Source organism: Gallinula chloropus (assembly GCF_964237585.1).
Source record: "Gallinula chloropus genome assembly, chromosome: 29".
NCBI classification, from domain to species: domain Eukaryota; kingdom Metazoa; phylum Chordata; class Aves; order Gruiformes; family Rallidae; genus Gallinula; species Gallinula chloropus.
In genome coordinates this window covers 1,371,061-1,387,454 of record NC_140114.1, presented here as the reverse complement: position 1 = coordinate 1,387,454, position 16,394 = coordinate 1,371,061, and the positions used below count along the sequence as shown (strand labels likewise).

At 68.7% G+C, this 16,394-nt stretch overlaps 2 protein-coding genes across 2 annotated transcripts; both read left to right on the top strand.

Annotated features, from left to right (window-relative positions):
- The first annotated feature begins 231 nt into the window (after positions 1-231).
- Positions 232-9,215, top strand: TARS2 (threonyl-tRNA synthetase 2, mitochondrial). Its single transcript, XM_084276783.1, has 18 exons — positions 232-293; positions 430-638; positions 1,224-1,347; positions 1,986-2,107; positions 2,188-2,305; positions 2,839-2,903; positions 3,008-3,086; positions 3,173-3,319; positions 3,439-3,537; positions 3,819-3,985; positions 4,880-5,042; positions 5,689-5,826; positions 6,313-6,390; positions 6,488-6,588; positions 6,815-6,916; positions 7,513-7,585; positions 8,098-8,212; positions 8,979-9,215. The coding sequence occupies exons 1-18, from the start codon at positions 234-236 to the stop codon at positions 9,125-9,127; spliced, it is 2,109 nt and encodes a 702-aa protein (XP_084132909.1). The 5' UTR covers positions 232-233; the 3' UTR covers positions 9,128-9,215.
- Positions 9,216-9,805: 590 nt separating this feature from the next.
- ECM1 (extracellular matrix protein 1) lies at positions 9,806-15,858 on the top strand. The gene is made up of 7 exons (XM_084276601.1): positions 9,806-10,265; positions 11,656-11,733; positions 12,140-12,447; positions 12,541-12,912; positions 14,262-14,482; positions 15,425-15,512; positions 15,623-15,858. Exons 1-7 carry the CDS (start codon positions 10,220-10,222, stop codon positions 15,800-15,802), a joined length of 1,293 nt encoding a protein of 430 aa, XP_084132727.1. The 5' UTR covers positions 9,806-10,219; the 3' UTR covers positions 15,803-15,858.
- Positions 15,859-16,394: the final 536 nt, after the last annotated feature.

Genomic DNA, 16,394 nt, shown 5'->3' with positions numbered 1-16,394 from the left:
TTGGCTTAGCTGCGTGCTCCGCCCCTGATTGGCTCCGCCTCACCTGACCCCGCCTCTGGGCGTAACTCCACCTCCTGCCCCGCCCTCACGGTACATCCCCTAATCCCTCCCATGAGGGGGGCGTGGCTTCGCGTCGTTCCCACCCACTGATTGGCTGGTCCCTCCTCTAGCCCCGCCCCTCCCGGCGCTTCCCGCCCTTGGCCCCGGCGGCGGAAGGGGCGGGGTCTCGCGCCATGCCGGCCGCGCGCGCCGCGGGGCGGCTGCTCTTCGCGGGAGCTTCGCGCCGACACCGGGTGCGCTCAGACCCGGCCCGGGCCCCCCACGGGGCCCCTGGGGCCTCCTCCGGCTCCCACCGACCCCCCCCCGACCCCTCCGCTCCCCCGGGCCCCGGTGTCCGTCCCCGCGGTGACCTCTGACCCCCGTTCGCAGGGCTCGGCGCCGCCGCCGAACCTCCCCGAGCGCCTCCGGCTCTTCCAGCAGCTCCGGGCGGCGCAGGATGCCCGGGATGGGACCGGCACCGGCACCGGGCCCGGCCGCCCCGCCCCGGGCACCCCCATCCGCATCGCGCTGCCCGGGGGGCGCCTCCTGCCCGGCCGGGCCCTGCAGACCACCCCCCTGGAGGTGGCTGCGCAGCTGGGGTACGGCCGGGCCCGGGGGGGGGTCCCCATCCCCCCCACCCCCCCCGCGGGTTCCCACCGGTGTCCGCACCGTCCCTGTCCCCGCGGGTTCCCGGTGTCCCCTGGTGTCCCCCGGTGTCCCCTCGCGGTGTCCCCCGGTGTCCCCTCGCGGTGTCCCCCGGTGTCCCCTCGCGGTGTCCCCCGCAGTCCCACCGGACCCCCCTGGGGTCCCCATTTTCCACCCAACATCCCCACAGTCGCCCCCCCGGGGTCCCCGTGTTCCCCCCCCCGGTGCCTCCCCATCCTCTCCCCATCCCCATTGTCCCCCCCGCTGACCCCCATCCCCCAAAAGTCCCCATTGACCCCCCCAGTGTCTCCCCATCCCCTCAGCGTCCCCACTGTCGTTCACCCCCCGCGGTGTCCCCCCTCCCCATCTCCCCCGGGGTCCTCACTGTGCGTGTCCCCCCCCGGGTACCCCCCAATCCCAAAGGGCTCCCCCAATCCCCCCCTGCTGCCCCTCCACCGCCCCCCAGGGTCCCCCTTCTCCCCCTGCCACCCCCCATTCCCCCCCCTGCCCGTGCCCACGGGGTCCCCGCTGCCCCGCAGGGGGGGCCTGGCGGAGGCGGCGCTGGTGGCCCGAGTGAACGGGACCCTGCAGGACCTGGACCGGCCCCTGGAGACTGACACGGACCTGGAGCTGCTGGACTTCTCTGCGCCCGAGGCCCGGGCGGTGAGACCCCTCCCCTCGGGCCTGCGACCCCCCTGTGTGCCACCCCCACCCCGTGTCACCCCCTTTTATCCTGTCACCCCCCTTCACCCCGTGTCACTCCCTCATTGCACCCACCCCGTGTCACCCCCCCAACCCCATGTCACCCCCACCCCATGTCACCCACTATCCCATGTCACACCCCCCACCCCATGTCACACCCCCCACCCCATGTCACACCCCCCACCCCATGTCACCCCCCTTCACCCCATGTCACCCCCCTCACCCCATGTCACCCCCCACCCCATGTCAGCCCCCCTAAACCCCATGTCAACCCCACCATGTAGCCCCCCTGAGTCACCCCCACCCCGTATCACACCCCCTATATCACCCCCTTTTATCCTGTCACCCCCTTTCACCCTGTGTCACCCCCTCATGTCACCCTCCCCGTGTAACCCCCCGACCCCATATCACCCCCCCACCCCGTGTCACCCCCCTAAACCCCATGTCACCCCCCTGTGTCACCCCACTCACCCCATCTCACATTCCCACCCGCATCACCCCCCTGTGTCATCCCCCCACCATATCACCCCCCTAAACCCCATGTCAACCCCCACGTCACCCCACCCTTCACCCCATGTCCCCCCTCCATGTCACCCCAGGCCTTCTGGCGCTCAGGCGCCTGCGTGCTGGGCGCGGTGGCCGAGCGGTTCTTCGGGGCCGCGCTCTGCCGCGCCCAGGCCACAGAGGACGGCTTCTTCTGCGACATCCACATGGGAGACAGGTACAGGGGGGGCACAGGGACCCCCCACCGGGGGTCAGGGGGGGGTTGTGTGTGTCCCCAGCCCGTCCCCGTCCCCGCAGGGCGGTTCAGCGTGACGAGCTGCCGGCGCTGGAGGCGGCGTGCGCGGCGTTCGCCCGCGCTGGGCATCGCTTCGAGCGGCTCGAGGCCACGAGGCAGCAGCTGGCTGAGCTCTTCAAGGTGAGACTCCCCCAAAAAAGCAGTGTGTGTGTGTCCCCCATCCTGCCATGGGGCCAAGGACCCCAGCCTGGGGACGTCAGGTGGTTGGGGTGACACCCAGGGGATGGGTCTGAGGAAGGGGGACACACACAGGGAGGGGGGGGGGCACCCTGGGGATGGGTCTGAGGAAGGGGGACACACACAGGGAGGGGGGTGACACCCTGGGGATGGGTTGGAGGAAGAAGCTGTTGTGCTGGGGGGACACCCAGAGAGGGGGGTGACACCCTGGGGATGGGTTGGAGGAAGAAGCTGTTGTGCTGGGGGACACACAGTGAGGGGGGTGACACCCTGGGGATGGGTCTGAGGAAGGGGGACACACACAGGGAGGGGGGTGACACCCAGGGGATGGGTTGGGGGAAGAAGCTGTTGTGCTGGGGGACACACACAGGGAGGGGGGTGACACCCTGGGGATGGGTCTGAGGAAGAAGCTGTTGTGCTGGGGGACACACCCCAGGGGCTGGGTGTCACCCCCCTTGCTGTGTGTCCTCCCCCAGCACAACAGCTTCCAGCTGCAGCAGGTGGAGGAGGAGGTGACGTCCCCTACAGCCACTGTCTATAGGTGAGCGATGGGGATGGGGGGAGTTGGGGGGCAGTGAATGGATGTGTGGGCTCCCCACCTCCACCCCCACCTCCATCCATCCCCGTGTCCATCTGTCCATCCAGGTGTGGCCCCTCTCTCCAGCTCATCCGCGGGCCCCTCCTGCAGCACACGGGGCTGATCGCCGCCCTCCGCGTCCTGACGGTGGGTTGGGCTGTGGGGCTGGGGGGGGTTTGGGGTGGGGAGACACCCACACCCCCCCTCTGAGTTCTGTCCCCCTGCCCCAGCAGAGCTCGGCAGCGCTCTGGGAGGGGGCTGGGGGCCGGCGGTCGCTGCAGCGCGTCGCCGCCGTCGCCTTCCCCAGCGCCCAGGCTCTGGCTCAGTGGGAGCGGGCGCAGGAGGAGGCGGCTCTGCGGGATCATCGCCGCATCGGACGGGTACGCCCTGTGCTTGGGGGTTGGGGTGGGTGGGGGGGGTGTATTAACAGGTTAGGGGGCTCCTGGTGACCCCCCTGGTAATGTTTCCCACCCCAACCCACCCAAAACTCTTACCACAGGAGCAGGAACTGTTCTTCTTCCACAAGCTCAGCCCTGGCAGCTGCTTCTTCCTGCCCCGTGGCGCCCACATCTACAACACCCTCATCGAGTTTATCAGGGTACGGCCCCCACAGCCCCCCCCAACCCCCCCCCACCATCACCAGCACCTCAACAAGGGAGAAACCAGGGGCTGCCTTTCCCACCCTGCCCCATGGTCCCACGTATCTGCACCCAGCACCCCTGCACCCCCCGCTTAGTCTCACCCAGACCCCACCACACCCCAAATCCCCGCTGTGCCCCCTCCCCACAGCACCCCCAGCACCCATAACCCCCCCACACCCCCCATTCTGTGGGGCTGGGTGCTGTGGGGCTGGGCTGATGGGCCCCTCTCCCCCCGCAGAGCGAGTACCGGGCCAGGGGCTTCAGCGAGGTGGTGACGCCCAACGTGTTCAGCCCGCGGCTGTGGGAGCTCTCGGGGCACTGGCAGCACTACAGCCCCCACATGTTCACCTTCCGCACCGGCACCGACACCTTCTCCCTCAAACCCATGAACTGCCCGGCGCACTGGTGAGCTGGGAGGGGGAGGGAGGGGTGTGATGCTGCTGGGTGCCATGGCTCCCACCTGTCTGTCTGTCTGCCTGTCTGTCCCTCCCTCCATCCCTCCCTCCATCCATCCATATGTCTGCTCATCCATCCCTCCATCCCTCCCTCCATCCATCCATATGTCTGCTCATCCATCCCTCCATCCCTCCATCCCTCCATCCCTCCATCCCTCCATCCCTCCATCCCTCCATCCCTCCATCCCTCCATCCCTCCATCCATCCATCCATATGTCTGTTCATCTGTCTGTCCTTCCATCCATCCATCTGTCCGTCCGTCCATGCGTCTGTCCATCCACCCATCCAGCAGTCCATCCATGCATCCATCTGTCTGTCCATCCATCCATCTGTCTGTCCATCCATCCATCTGTCTGTCCATCCATCCATCTGTCTGTCCATCTGTCTGTCCATCTGTCTGTCCATCTGTCCGTCCATCTGTCTGTCCATCTGTCCGTCCATCCGTCTGTCCATCTGTCCGTCCATCCGTCTGTCCATCTGTCCGTCCATCCGTCTGTCCATCTGTCCGTCCATCCGTCTGTCCATCTGTCTGTCCATCTGTCCATCCATCCATCCGTCCATCCATCCGTCCATCTGTCTGTCCATCTGTCTGTCCATCTGTCCATCCATCCACCCATCCATTCCTCCATCCGTCCATCCATGTGTCCGTCCACTCATCCATCTGTCTGTCCGTCCATCCATCCACCCACCCATCTATCTGTCCGTCTGTTTGTCCGTCCATCCATCCCTCCATCCATCCATGTGTCTGTCCACCCACCCAGCCACCCATCTGTCCGTCCGTCTGTCCATCCATCCCTCCGTCCATCCCTCCCGCCACTTGCCGGTCCCCCTGTCCGTCCCCCAGCCTGATGTTCTCCCACCGGCGCCGCTCGTGGCGGGAGCTGCCGCTGCGGCTGGCGGATTTCGGGGTGCTGCACCGGAACGAGCCCCCCGGGGCGCTGACGGGGCTCACGCGGGTGCGGCGCTTCCAGCAGGACGACGCCCACATCTTCTGCACCATGGAGCAGGTGAGGGGACCCCTTCCTCTGCCCCCCCCTTCCCTGAGCACCCCCCTTCTCCATGCCCCCCCCAATTCCCTGAGCACCCCCCCTTCTCCGTGTCCCCCCCACTTCTCCATGTCCCCCCCTTCTCCATGTCCCCCCCTTCTCCATGCCCCCCCAATTCCCTGAGTACCCCCCCTTCCTCCGTGTCCCCCCCCCTTCCTCTGTGTCCCCCCCCTTCCTCCATGCCTCCCACTTCCCTGAGCACCCCCCCTTCTCCGTGTCCCCCCCAATTCCCTGAGTCCCCCCCCTTCTCAGTGTCCCCTCCCTTCTCCGTGTCCCCCCCCTTCCTCCATGCCCCCCCCAATTTCCTGAGTCCCCCCCTTCCTCCATGTCCCCCCCCTTCTCCGTCCCCCCCCCATTTCCTCCATGCCCCCCCAATTTCCTGAGTACCCCTCTTCCTCCGTGTCCCCCCCTCTTCCTCCATGTCCCCCCTCTTTCTCCATGCCCCCCCATTCCCTGAGTCCCCCCTTTACTCCATGTCCCCCCCCATTTCCTCCATGCCCCCCCAAATTCCCTGAGTACCCCCCCTTCCTCCACGTCCCCCCCACTTCTCCACGTGCCCCCAACTTCTCCATGTCCCCCCCTTCCCCCGTGCCCCCCCCCTCCCCAGCTGGAGGCCGAGATGGCGTCCTGCCTGCGCTTCGTGGGCGCGGTGTACGCCGTGCTGGGCTTCTCCTTCCGCCTCGCCCTGGCCACGCGCCCCCGCGGCTTTCTGGGGGACCCCCACACCTGGGACCTGGCCGAGCAGGTGAGTGAGAGGGGGGGGGTGCCAGAGCATCCCAGCTCGGTTTGGCCCCACACAGCCCCCCCACATCCAACATCCACCCCCCAGCCCCATTTCACCCCCATTCCATCCCCCCTGCACCCACACAGCCCCCCCACATCCTCTCATTCCCCCCCCAGCCCCATTTCACCCCCATTCCCCCACCTCCTGCACCCACACAGCCCCCCCACATCCAACATCCCCCTCCAGCCCCATTTCACCCCCATTCCATCCCCCCTGCACCCACACAGCCCCCCCACATCCAACATCCCCCCCCAGCCCCATTTCACCCCCATTCCACCCTCCTGCACCCACACAACCCCCCCACATCCAACATACCCCCCCAGCCCCATTTCACCCTCATTCCCCCTCCCATGCCCACACAGTCCCCCCACATCCTCTCATCCCCTCCCCCAGCCCCATTTCACCCCCATTCCCCCCTCCTGACCCCCCCCAAATCTCTTCCCCCAGTACCTGGAGCGGAGTCTCCGTGGTTTCGGCCAACCCTGGGAGCTGAGTCCGGGTGACGGCGCCTTTTACGGCCCTAAGGTGAGAATTTGGGGGGTGGGGGGGGTTGTTCCCAAAGGGTCCCAGTCCCAGAGGTCAAACAGTGCCCCCCCCCCCCCATCCCAAATTTCCCCCCCAGATCGATATCCAGATCCAGGATGCGCTGGGACGGCAGCACCAGTGTGGCACCATCCAGCTGGATTTCCAGATGCCAGAGAGATTCCAGCTGGAGTATGTCAGGTATGGGGGGGGGGCAAGGGGGGGGCAGGGAAATTTGGGGGTGGGGGGTACCCCAATTACCCCAAGGGGGAACAGGAGGGGGGAGGGATCGAGCCCAGACTGACAGAAACCGGGGCAGAGGGGTGAAGATTTGGGGTATGGGGGTGGTGGGGATGCCCCCCCTGCCCCTGTACCCCCCATGCTGACCCTGTACCCCCCCTTTGCTGACCCTGGTGCCCCCCCCCAGCGCAGAGGGGGGGTCTCTGCGCCCGGTGCTGATCCACAGGGCAGTGCTGGGCTCTGTGGAGCGCATGGTGGCCGTGCTGGCTGAGAGCTGCGGCGGGCGATGGTGAGGGGGGGGTGACCCCAAAGGGCCCCGTGAAGGAGGAACTGGGACCCTCTGGGGAACCCCCCCACCCCCAAAAACTGTCTCCTCATCTTGGGGATGTAAAAGGGGCACCCCCTTGCTTAGGGGACCCCCTCCAATCCTCAGGACCCCTCATCCCCACCCCGTGTCGCCCCCATCTCAGGGTACCCCCTCATCTTGGGGACACTCCTGTCCTGGGACACCCCCCCAAATCCCTGGGGACCCCCCCCTCAATCCCTGGGACACCCCTTAATCCCTGGGGACCCCCCCCTAATCCCTGGGACACCCCTCAATCCCTGTGACACCCTCATCCCAGGGAACCCCTCAATCCCTGTGACAGCCCCCCAATCCCTGGGACACCCCCATCCTGGGGACCCCCTAATCCCTGAGACCCCCCCCAATCCCTGTGATACCCCCCAATCCCTGGGACACCCCCATCCTCAGGACACCCCCCCCAGTCGGTACCCCCGTCCTTGGAGCATCCCATCCCGAGGCCACTCCCTCAATCCCTGGGTCACCCCCCCCTTGACGCCCCCCCTGATGTCACCCCCTGATGTCCCCCCTGATGTCCCCCCCAGGCCCTTCTGGCTGTCCCCACTGCAGACCATCGTCATCCCCCAGGCACCCGAAGTCGAGGACTACGCCCGGGAGGTGAGTGTCCCCCCCCGGGCCCCCTCTGTGCCCCCCCTGCACCCCCTCTGTCCCCTCCGCACCCCCATGTTCCCCCCATGGCCCCTCTCCCATCCTCTTGCCCCCCCAGCCCTTCTTACCCCCCCCATCCCTCCCTCTGCCCCCCGTCCCTCTTTGCCCCCCTCCTTTCATGTCCCCCCAATCCCTTCCTGCCCCCGTGCCCCCCCAGCCCTCCTTGACCCCCCATCCCTTTGTGCCCCCCATCCCTCCCTGCCCCCGTGCCCCCCATCCCTCCCTTGCCCCCCCATCCTTCCCTTGCCCCCCTACCCCCCATCCCTCCCCATGCCCCCCATCCCTCTTTGCCCCCCCATCCCTCCCTTGTCCCCCTACTTCCCATCCCTCCCCATGACCCCATCCCTCCTTGCCCCCCCCCATCCCTCCTTGCCCCCCCATCCCTCTGTGCCCCCTGTGCCCCCCAATCCCCCTGTGCCCCCCATCCCCCTGTGCCCCCCCCATCCCCCTGTGCCCCCCAGGTGCAGACCGTGCTGCAGAGGGGGGGGCTGCTGGCCGACCTGGACGGGGACGCGGGGGCCACCCTGGCCAGGAAGATCCGCAGGGCTCAGCTCGCCCACTACAACTTCCAGCTGGGTAAGGGGGGGCACAGGGACCCCCACAGCCCCAGGACCCCCCTGTGAGGTGGAACCTGGGGGCTGCTGGGGGGGGAAACCCCACTACCCTCTTGGGACCCCTTCTGCCACCGCCCCTTGGGCCCCCCCACCTCCCCTTTGACCCCCAAGGTCTATTCTGGCACCCCCCGGGACCCCCCCTTGGATCCTGAGAGACCCCCACCTTGACACCCCCTCTGCACCCCCTTGGGACCCCTCCTGCCACCACCCCTTGGGACCCCCCCCACCTCCCCTTTGACCCCCAAGGCCTGTTTAGGACCCCCCCTGAGACCCCCCTTGAGACACCCCCCTTGGGACCCCCTGGGATCCTGAGAGACCCCACCTTGACACCGCCCAGTGAGACCCCCTCCACACCCCTTTGGGACCCCCACCCACACCCTGTTGGGACCCCTTCTGACACCCCCCATGGAGACCCCTTCCACACCCCTTTGGAACCCCACCTAGAGCCTGTTGGGACCCCTTCTGACACCCCCCCTTGAGATCCCCCCCCACTTCCCCTCTACCCCCCTTGATACCCCCTCAAGATCCCCCCACTTGGGACCCCACCCCCACCCCTGGTTGCTGGGAGGGTACCAACATTTACCCCCATCTCCATGCCCCTGCCCCCACCCATGGGTGCCTGGGGCAGGGGGTGAGTGCTACATATCCAGATTGGGGTGGGGGTAACGGGGGTCCCTGCGGGTGCTAAGCCCCCCCTCACACCCCCACCTTCCCCCCTCCCCCGGCAGTGGTGGGGCAGCGGGAGCGCGCCCGCGGCACCGTCAGCGTCCGCACGCGCGACAACCGCCAGCTGGGAGAGCGCGACCTGCCCGGGCTGCTGCAGCGGCTGCAGGAGCTGCGGGACACCCGCGTCCCCAACGCCGAGGAACTCTTCTGACCCCCCCCCCCCAAAAATGTGTGCCCCCCCCCTCCCTTAGTGTGTGTGTGTGTGTCCCATGACTCCCATTAAACCACTGGGAAACATGGGCTGAGACCGGGGCAACTCGGTGCATCTCCCAGGTGGCTGCGGGGAGGGAATAGGATACCTAGAACAGGGGGGGGTAGACAATTAGGGTCGTGTGTGTCCCCCCCCCCCTTTATTTACCCCCCCAAACCCGGACGTCTGGGTCCTTCCCTCCTGGGATTTCCCCACCGGAGGGCTGGGTGCCCCCCCCTCCCCTTCCCCCCGCGCTGTGGGTGGGGGTTGCGCAAACCCGCGTCACGGGGCGTTGGGCAATCGCGGGGGGGGGGGGGGGTGAGAAGGGGGGGAGCTGGGACTGTTTACCCCCCCCCCCCCTCCCCCTCACCCCGGCACCTGCCCAAAAGCTCAGCCCCAGGCAGGATGGGGCCGCGCTGGGGGCAGGGTTGGGCCCCCCCCCTATCCCAGGGTGAAGGGAGGTGACCGAGGCCGTGACCCTCTGACACCCTAAATCAGGGGGGGGGTTCTACCAGCCTTGGGGGGGGGGGGACAGGAGCTGAGCCCCTCACCCTGGGGTGGGGGTTTTTCCATGGGTGCCCCCCCCCAGCCCCGGGGGGGGCCCCTCCGGCCCCCGTGTGACTCACAGGGTGGGGCAGTCCCCAAAATGGGGCAAAACCACAAAAATCTGGCTACTTCCCTCAGCCGTGACGCAGGGGTCCTGGGGGGGGGATGGGGGGGCTCAGGGGGTGGGGGGCACCCACTCAGGACCACCAGAGAGGGGGACAGGCCCACCGTGGTGACCCCCCAATCCCCCCCCCCCAGCCCCGGCCTGGCTGCGGCCTTGGGGTCGGGGGGTGAGGGCTGGGGGTGCAGCCAGGCCCACGCAGCCCCCCCCACCCCCGCTTTGCCCCCCCCACCCCCTCTCCCCGTTTCTCTTCCCCCCCCCCGTCGTTCCCCGGCCCCGGGCGCACGTCAGGCCCGTGACTCAGCCCCGCAGGATGCGGCCCCGCGCCCGGCCCGGCCCTTCATAAGGCGCCGGAGCCCAGGGTGGCCCCACAAGCGCTCGACGCCATGGCCGCCTTCGGCCTCCTCCTCCTCCTCCTCCTCGGCACCGCCGGTGAGTCCTGCAGCCCCCCCAGGCACAGCACGGGGGGGGACACGGGCCCCCGCACCCCCCTTTCTCCTTCCCCTCTCCCCACACACACACACCCCCCCACCCTGTGCCCTGGGGCACCCACACCTGTGGGGCTGCCCCACACCTGGGCGCTCCCCTGGGTATCCGGGGCCCTTCCAGGGGCCCTTCATGGGTTTCGGGGCCCCTTCCTGGGTATCAGGGCCCCTTCCTGGGTTTCAGGTTCCTTCCCAGGTGTTGGGGCCCTTCCCAGGTGTCAGGGGCCCTTCCCGGGTATCAGGGTCCCTTCCCGGGCATTGGGGTCCCTTCCCAGGCATTGGGGTCCCTTCCCAGGTGTCAGGTCCCTTCTCAGTGTCAGGGGCCCCTCCTGGGTATCAAGGTCCCTTCTCAGGTGTCGGGTCCCTTCCTGGGTGCTGGGTCCCTTCCCAGGTATCAGGAGCTCATCCTGGGTATTGGGGTCCCTTCTTGGGCATTGGGGTCCCTTCCCAGGCATTGGGGTCCCAGGTTTCGGGGTCCCTTCCCAGGATCCTTTCCTGGGTGCTGGGTCCCTTCCCAGGTATCAGGGGCTCATCCTGGGCATTGGGGTCCCTTCCCGGGCATTGGAGTCCGTTCCTGGGCGTTGGGGTCCCTTCCTGGGTATTGGGGTCCCAGGTTTTGGGGGCCCTTCCCAGGTGTCAGGATCCTTTCCTGGGTGTTGAGGTCCCTTCTTGGCTACTAGCCAGGTTTCGGGGTCCCTTCCTGGGCATTGGGGTCCCTTCCTGGATATTGGGGTCCCTTCCCAGGCATTGGGGTCCCAGGTTTCGGGGTCCCTTCCCAGGTGTCAGGATCCTTTCCTGGGTGCTGGGTCCCTTCTTGGCTACTAGCCAGGTTTCGGGGTCCCTTCCTGGGTTTCGGGGTCCCTTCCTGGGTGTTGGGGTCCCTTCCCAAGTGTTGGGGACCCCACCGTGTCCCCTGCTCCCTTGCCCACACCTCGGGGTCCCTCCCCGGATCCCTGGGTCCCCACCCACCTGCCCAGGTCCCCCCTCCCCGGATGCCGGGGGCCCTGCCCACGCGTCTGGGGCCCGTCCCCAGATACCTGGGTCCCCACCTCTGTACCAGGGGGTGAGTGTTCCCCCCCCCCAACACCTGGATTCCCCCCTCCCAAACACTTGGGGTTCACCCCTCACCCCGACATTTGGGTCCCAATGGGGGCACTCGGGTCCCTGCCCACACATCTGGGTGCCCCCCCGGCCCCAGACACTGGGGTCCCCTCCCCATTCTGGGGCTCCAAACCCGTGGGATCAGGGTGTCCCCACTTGTGTGTGGGTGTCCCCACCTGGGGTGGGGGGTACCCCCCTGCCCTGCTGACCCCTGGTCTGTCTGTGTCCCCTCCCAGTGACGCTGGTGGCCCCGGAGCGACACCGGCACGTGGCACAGGAGACCCTGGTCCTGCAGCCCCCCCACCTCGAGCAGCGTGAGAAGGGGCACGGGGGGGGGCACCCAGGGGTGGGGGGGGGGCACCCAGGGGTGGGGGGGACATGGAAACAGCCAGGCTTGGGGACATGGGTGGAGGAAAGAGGGGGACACCAGAGGGGTGTGGGGGGGGGAAACGGGCAGGGGCAGGATTGAGGGGAGGGGGGTCCTGGGGACGTGGATGGGGGGGACATGGGGGGTGACATGGGTGCCAGTGAGGGATGGGGGGGGGATATTGTGCTGGGGGGGGGGGGTACCGCTCAAGGGTTGAGCCACAGCACAGGGACTATGGGATGAGGCCACACACAGGGACGAGTGTCACCTGGGGCCAGGGCAGTGGGGACACGTGTCTGTCCCCCCCACCGCCGTGTCCCCACACCCCCCTCCTCTCCCCTCCCCCTCCCCAGTGCTGCAGCAGGAGCAGGACCCCCCTCTCCCCCCGGACATCCTGGCAGCGGCGGTTGGCCAAGTCCCATCCCTCCCAGAACCACCCCCCATCTGGGGCAGCGCCTTGGACGGCTTCCCCCCGGCCTGGCCCATGGCCGCCACCATCACCCGTCACTGCAACGAGCCCCCCCGCGCCCCCCCGGCCCCCCAGCTGCCCTCCACCGCCTTCGCCCACCTCCGGCGGCAGGCGGCCGCGCTCGACGCCCTCCAGCCCCGCCTCACCGCCTGCTGCCGCCGCCACGCGCCGCTGCCCTGCGCCCGCCGAGCCGTGAGTGCTGGGATTTGGGGCGGGGGACACACACACACAGGGGAGGGGGTTGGGTGTTATTTGGGGGGGGTCTGACCCCCCTCTGTCCCACAGTGGACGGACGTCCTGGACGGTTTCTGCACCGATGAGTTCGGGGTGAAGACGCGGCAGTTCCACTGCTGCCGCCAGCGCGGGCCGGCCCGGCGCCGCTGCTTCGCCCAAGGCCCCGACGCCATCGCCGCCGCCGCCACCGTGGAGGCCGCCGCCGCCATCGTCACCACCTGGGAAGTGGTGGAGGAACCCCCCTTCCCCCCCGGGGAACCCACCCACAGCAACATGGGGAACATCTGCGGGCTGAGGGGGTTGAGGCCCGGAGCCCCCGGGCCCCGCGGCCCCTCCGGGCCCCGCGTCCGGCTGCGCATGAGGCTGGAGCGGGAGTACGGCCGCTGCTGCCGCAACGGGAGCCTGGCCTGCGCCCACGAGGCCGTGAGTAAAGGGGGGGGCAAGCGGGGGTAATGGGGGGACCCACCTGTCCATTTTGGGACCCTGGTGTGGGGGGGGATGTGGGAGTTTTGGGGGGACGTGGGAATTTAGTGGGACATGGGAATGTGGGGGGGACGTGGGAGTTTGGGGGGGACGTGGGAATGTGGGGGGGACATGGGACTTTTGGGGGGAAATGGGAATGTGGGGGGGAAATGGGAGTTTGGGGGGGGACGTGGGAATTTGGGGGGGGACGTGGGAGTTTGGGGGGAGACGTGGGAATTTGGGGGGACGTGGGAATGTGGCAGGGACATGGGAGTTTGGGGGGGACATGGGAATGTGGGGGGGACATGGGAATTTAAGGGGACATGGGAATGTGGGGGGGATGTGGGAATTTGGGGGGACGTGGGAGTGTGGGAGGGATGTGGGAATTTGGGGGGACATGGGAATGTGGGGGGGGACGTGGGAATGTGGGGGGGACGTGGGAGTTTGGGGGGGGACATGGGAGTTTGGGGAGGACGTGGGAGTTGGGGGGACATGGGAATGTGTGGGGGACATGGGAATTTAGGGGAACATGGGATTTTGTGGGGGGGGGTGGGAGTTTGGGGGGGACGTGGGAGTTTGAGGAGGGCCCCCACCCCCCACGCTGGGTGTTTTTGGGATGGGGACACCCTTGGCCTGGGAGGGACCCAGGTGCTGGTTTTGGGGAGACACTGTGGGTTTGGGAGGGGCCCCCACGGGGGGGTTGGGAGGGGACCCGTGGGTTTCGTGGGAGGTGTCAGGGAGGGACCCAGGTATCCAGGGAGGGATCCGGGGGTGGAGAGATCAGGGAGGGGACCCAGACCTCCGGGGAGGGGACCCAGACGTCCGGGGAGGGGACAGGGGTGTCCCCGGAGTGACCCCAGGTGTCCCCGGGGTGACCTGGGTGACTGAGGGGGGGTGGGGGGGTGGGTGGCACCCAGGTGTCTGGGGAGGGAGCACCCAGGGCGTGACCCAGGGATTTGGGGACTGGGGGGGGGACCCTGATATCCGGGATAGGGGGGGATCCAGGCATCTTCTTGGGGGGACAAACAGCTGGGGGGGGTGGGCATCGGGGGGTCTCCAAGCTTTTGGGGGGATACACAGTTGGGGGGGGCACTCCAAGCATCTTGGGGGGACTCCCAGCTGGAGGGGTGGAGGTGATGGGGTGGGGGGGCTCCAAGCATCTTGGGGGACACCCAGCTGGAGGGGTGGGGGGTGTGATTGGGGGGGGGCTCCAGGCATCTCGGGGGACACCCAGCTGGGATGGGGGGTGATGGGGGGTCCCCCCCAGCTATCCAAACACACCCACTGACCCCCCCCCGACCCCCCCGCAGTGGCAGAAGGGGCTGGACCGGTACTGCCGGGAGGAGTCTGCGGTGAAGACCGGGCAGCACCGGTGCTGCCAGCGCGGGGGGGGCCGCGCCCGGGGCCGCTGCTTCGCCTCGGCCGCCCCCCACCCCGCCTACGACCGGGAGCTGCACAACGTCAGCCTGGCCCGGCCCGGCCCCGCGCTGCTGCGCTCGCTCTGCGCGCCCACCCGCCTGCTCACCACGCGGTGCGTGACCCCCCAGCCCCCCCGAACCCCCCTTCCCACCCGCCTGCTCACCACGCGGTGCGTGACACCCACCCCCCCCCAGCCCCCCCCCCTACCCCCACCCGAACCCCCACCCGCCTGCTCACCACGCGGTGCGTGACACCCCCCGACCCCCCGAACCCCCCCTTCCCACCCACCCCCCCCACCTGCCTGCTCACCACGCGGTGGATGACACCCCCCCCCCAGCCTCCCCCCCCCCCCCACCCGCACCCCCACCCGCCTGCTCACCACGCGGTGGGTGACACCCCCCCCAGCCCCCCCCTTCCCACCCCCCCAACCCCCTTCCCACCCCTCCCCAACCCCCCTTCCCCCCACCCGCCTGCTCACCACCCGGTGGGTGACCCCCCCCCAACCTCCACCCGGTGGGTGACACCCACCCCCCCCACCCCCCCATTAAAGAGGAGACTTAAGGTCCTCCCCACCCCCCCATCCCCAATCCCTGTGCCCCTTCCCCAGACCCACATCACCCAGGACACCCCCCTCCCCAGTAAGGGAGGGGACCCAGGAGCTGCCCCCCCCCCCATTTAAGAGGTGACTCAAGGTCTGGGTCACCCCACCCCTGTTCCTGCCCCCCACCCAAATCTCAGAGCAGAGCCAGGTGTCTGGGCCCAATGTCACCCAGGATGCCCCCCCCACCCCCAATAAGGGAGGGCACCCAGGAGCTGGGACCCCCCCCACTTAAGAGGGGACTCAAGGTCTGGGTACCACCCCCCCCCCCCCCCCAACCCCCACCCCACACCTCAGAGGGGACCCAGTTACCCATCACCCAGGTACCCCCCCCCCCCAAATAAAGATGGGGACCCCAAAGTCTAGGACCCCCCCAATCTCAGCAGGGACCCCAAAACCCAAGCTCCCTCCCCCACCCCAAAGATGATGACCCCCCCCCCCTTGTCCCTCCCCCAGGCGCCCGGTGCCGGAGCTGCTGGGGGCCGTGACGGCCGCGTGCTGCCCGCTGCCCCACCAGGAGCGCAGCGCCTGCGCCCACGAGCAGGTGAGTCTGGGGGTGGGGGGGTCCTGGGGGGACAGGGGGTCCAGAAGCAATGGGGAGACCCCCTCTGACCCCCAGACCCCCTCTCTGACCCCCATTTCCCCCCCCCCCAGCTGTCCCAGGCCATCGCCACGCTCTGCGCCACCCCCAGCGACGCCTGGCGGGACCCCCAGGGCTGCTGCTCGCGGGGGGACCCCGCGCGCCGCCGCCGCTGCTTCGACACCCAGTACCTGGCCCAGGTCACCCTGGGGGCTGCTGTGGCCCCCCCACCCCCTGATCACATCGATGAGTAACCCCTCCACCCCTCACTCACCCCCCCCGGGGCTGAGGGGGACAGTAAAGGCGTCACCGTGTCACCCCTGTGTGTGTGTGTGTGGTTTGGGGTGTCCCCCAGGGCCCCCCCCCCAGCAGCCCCGGGGTGTGTCGGGGTGTTTGTGGTGTCGGGGTGTGTCCCAGCCCAGGTGTGACACACACGCCGTGTTTGGCTATCGGGGTGGGACCTGGGTGCAGCCCCCACCCACCGCTCACCCCCCCACGCTGCACCCAGGGCAGGGGAGGGGACATGCACAGGCCTGTGGCCCCCAGCATGTCACCCCCCCAAAATGTCCCTGCACCCTCCAGCAGCGCTGTGCCCCACACCCCCCCGGGGTACCCTCACCCCCCCTGGGGTACCCTCACCCCCCCAGTTCTCTGCTCTCACAGCCCCCTTCCTGCACCCCCCTTTCACACCCTCTGCCCCCCCCACCCTTCTCCCTTCCCCTCTTCCAGCCCCTCCTTTCACACCCCCATTTTACACACACCCCCCCCCCAGCAGAGACAGTCACTCCATCACATCACCCCTCCAGCTGTGCCTCAGTTTCCCCTCCCGCACCTCAGGGTGTTTAG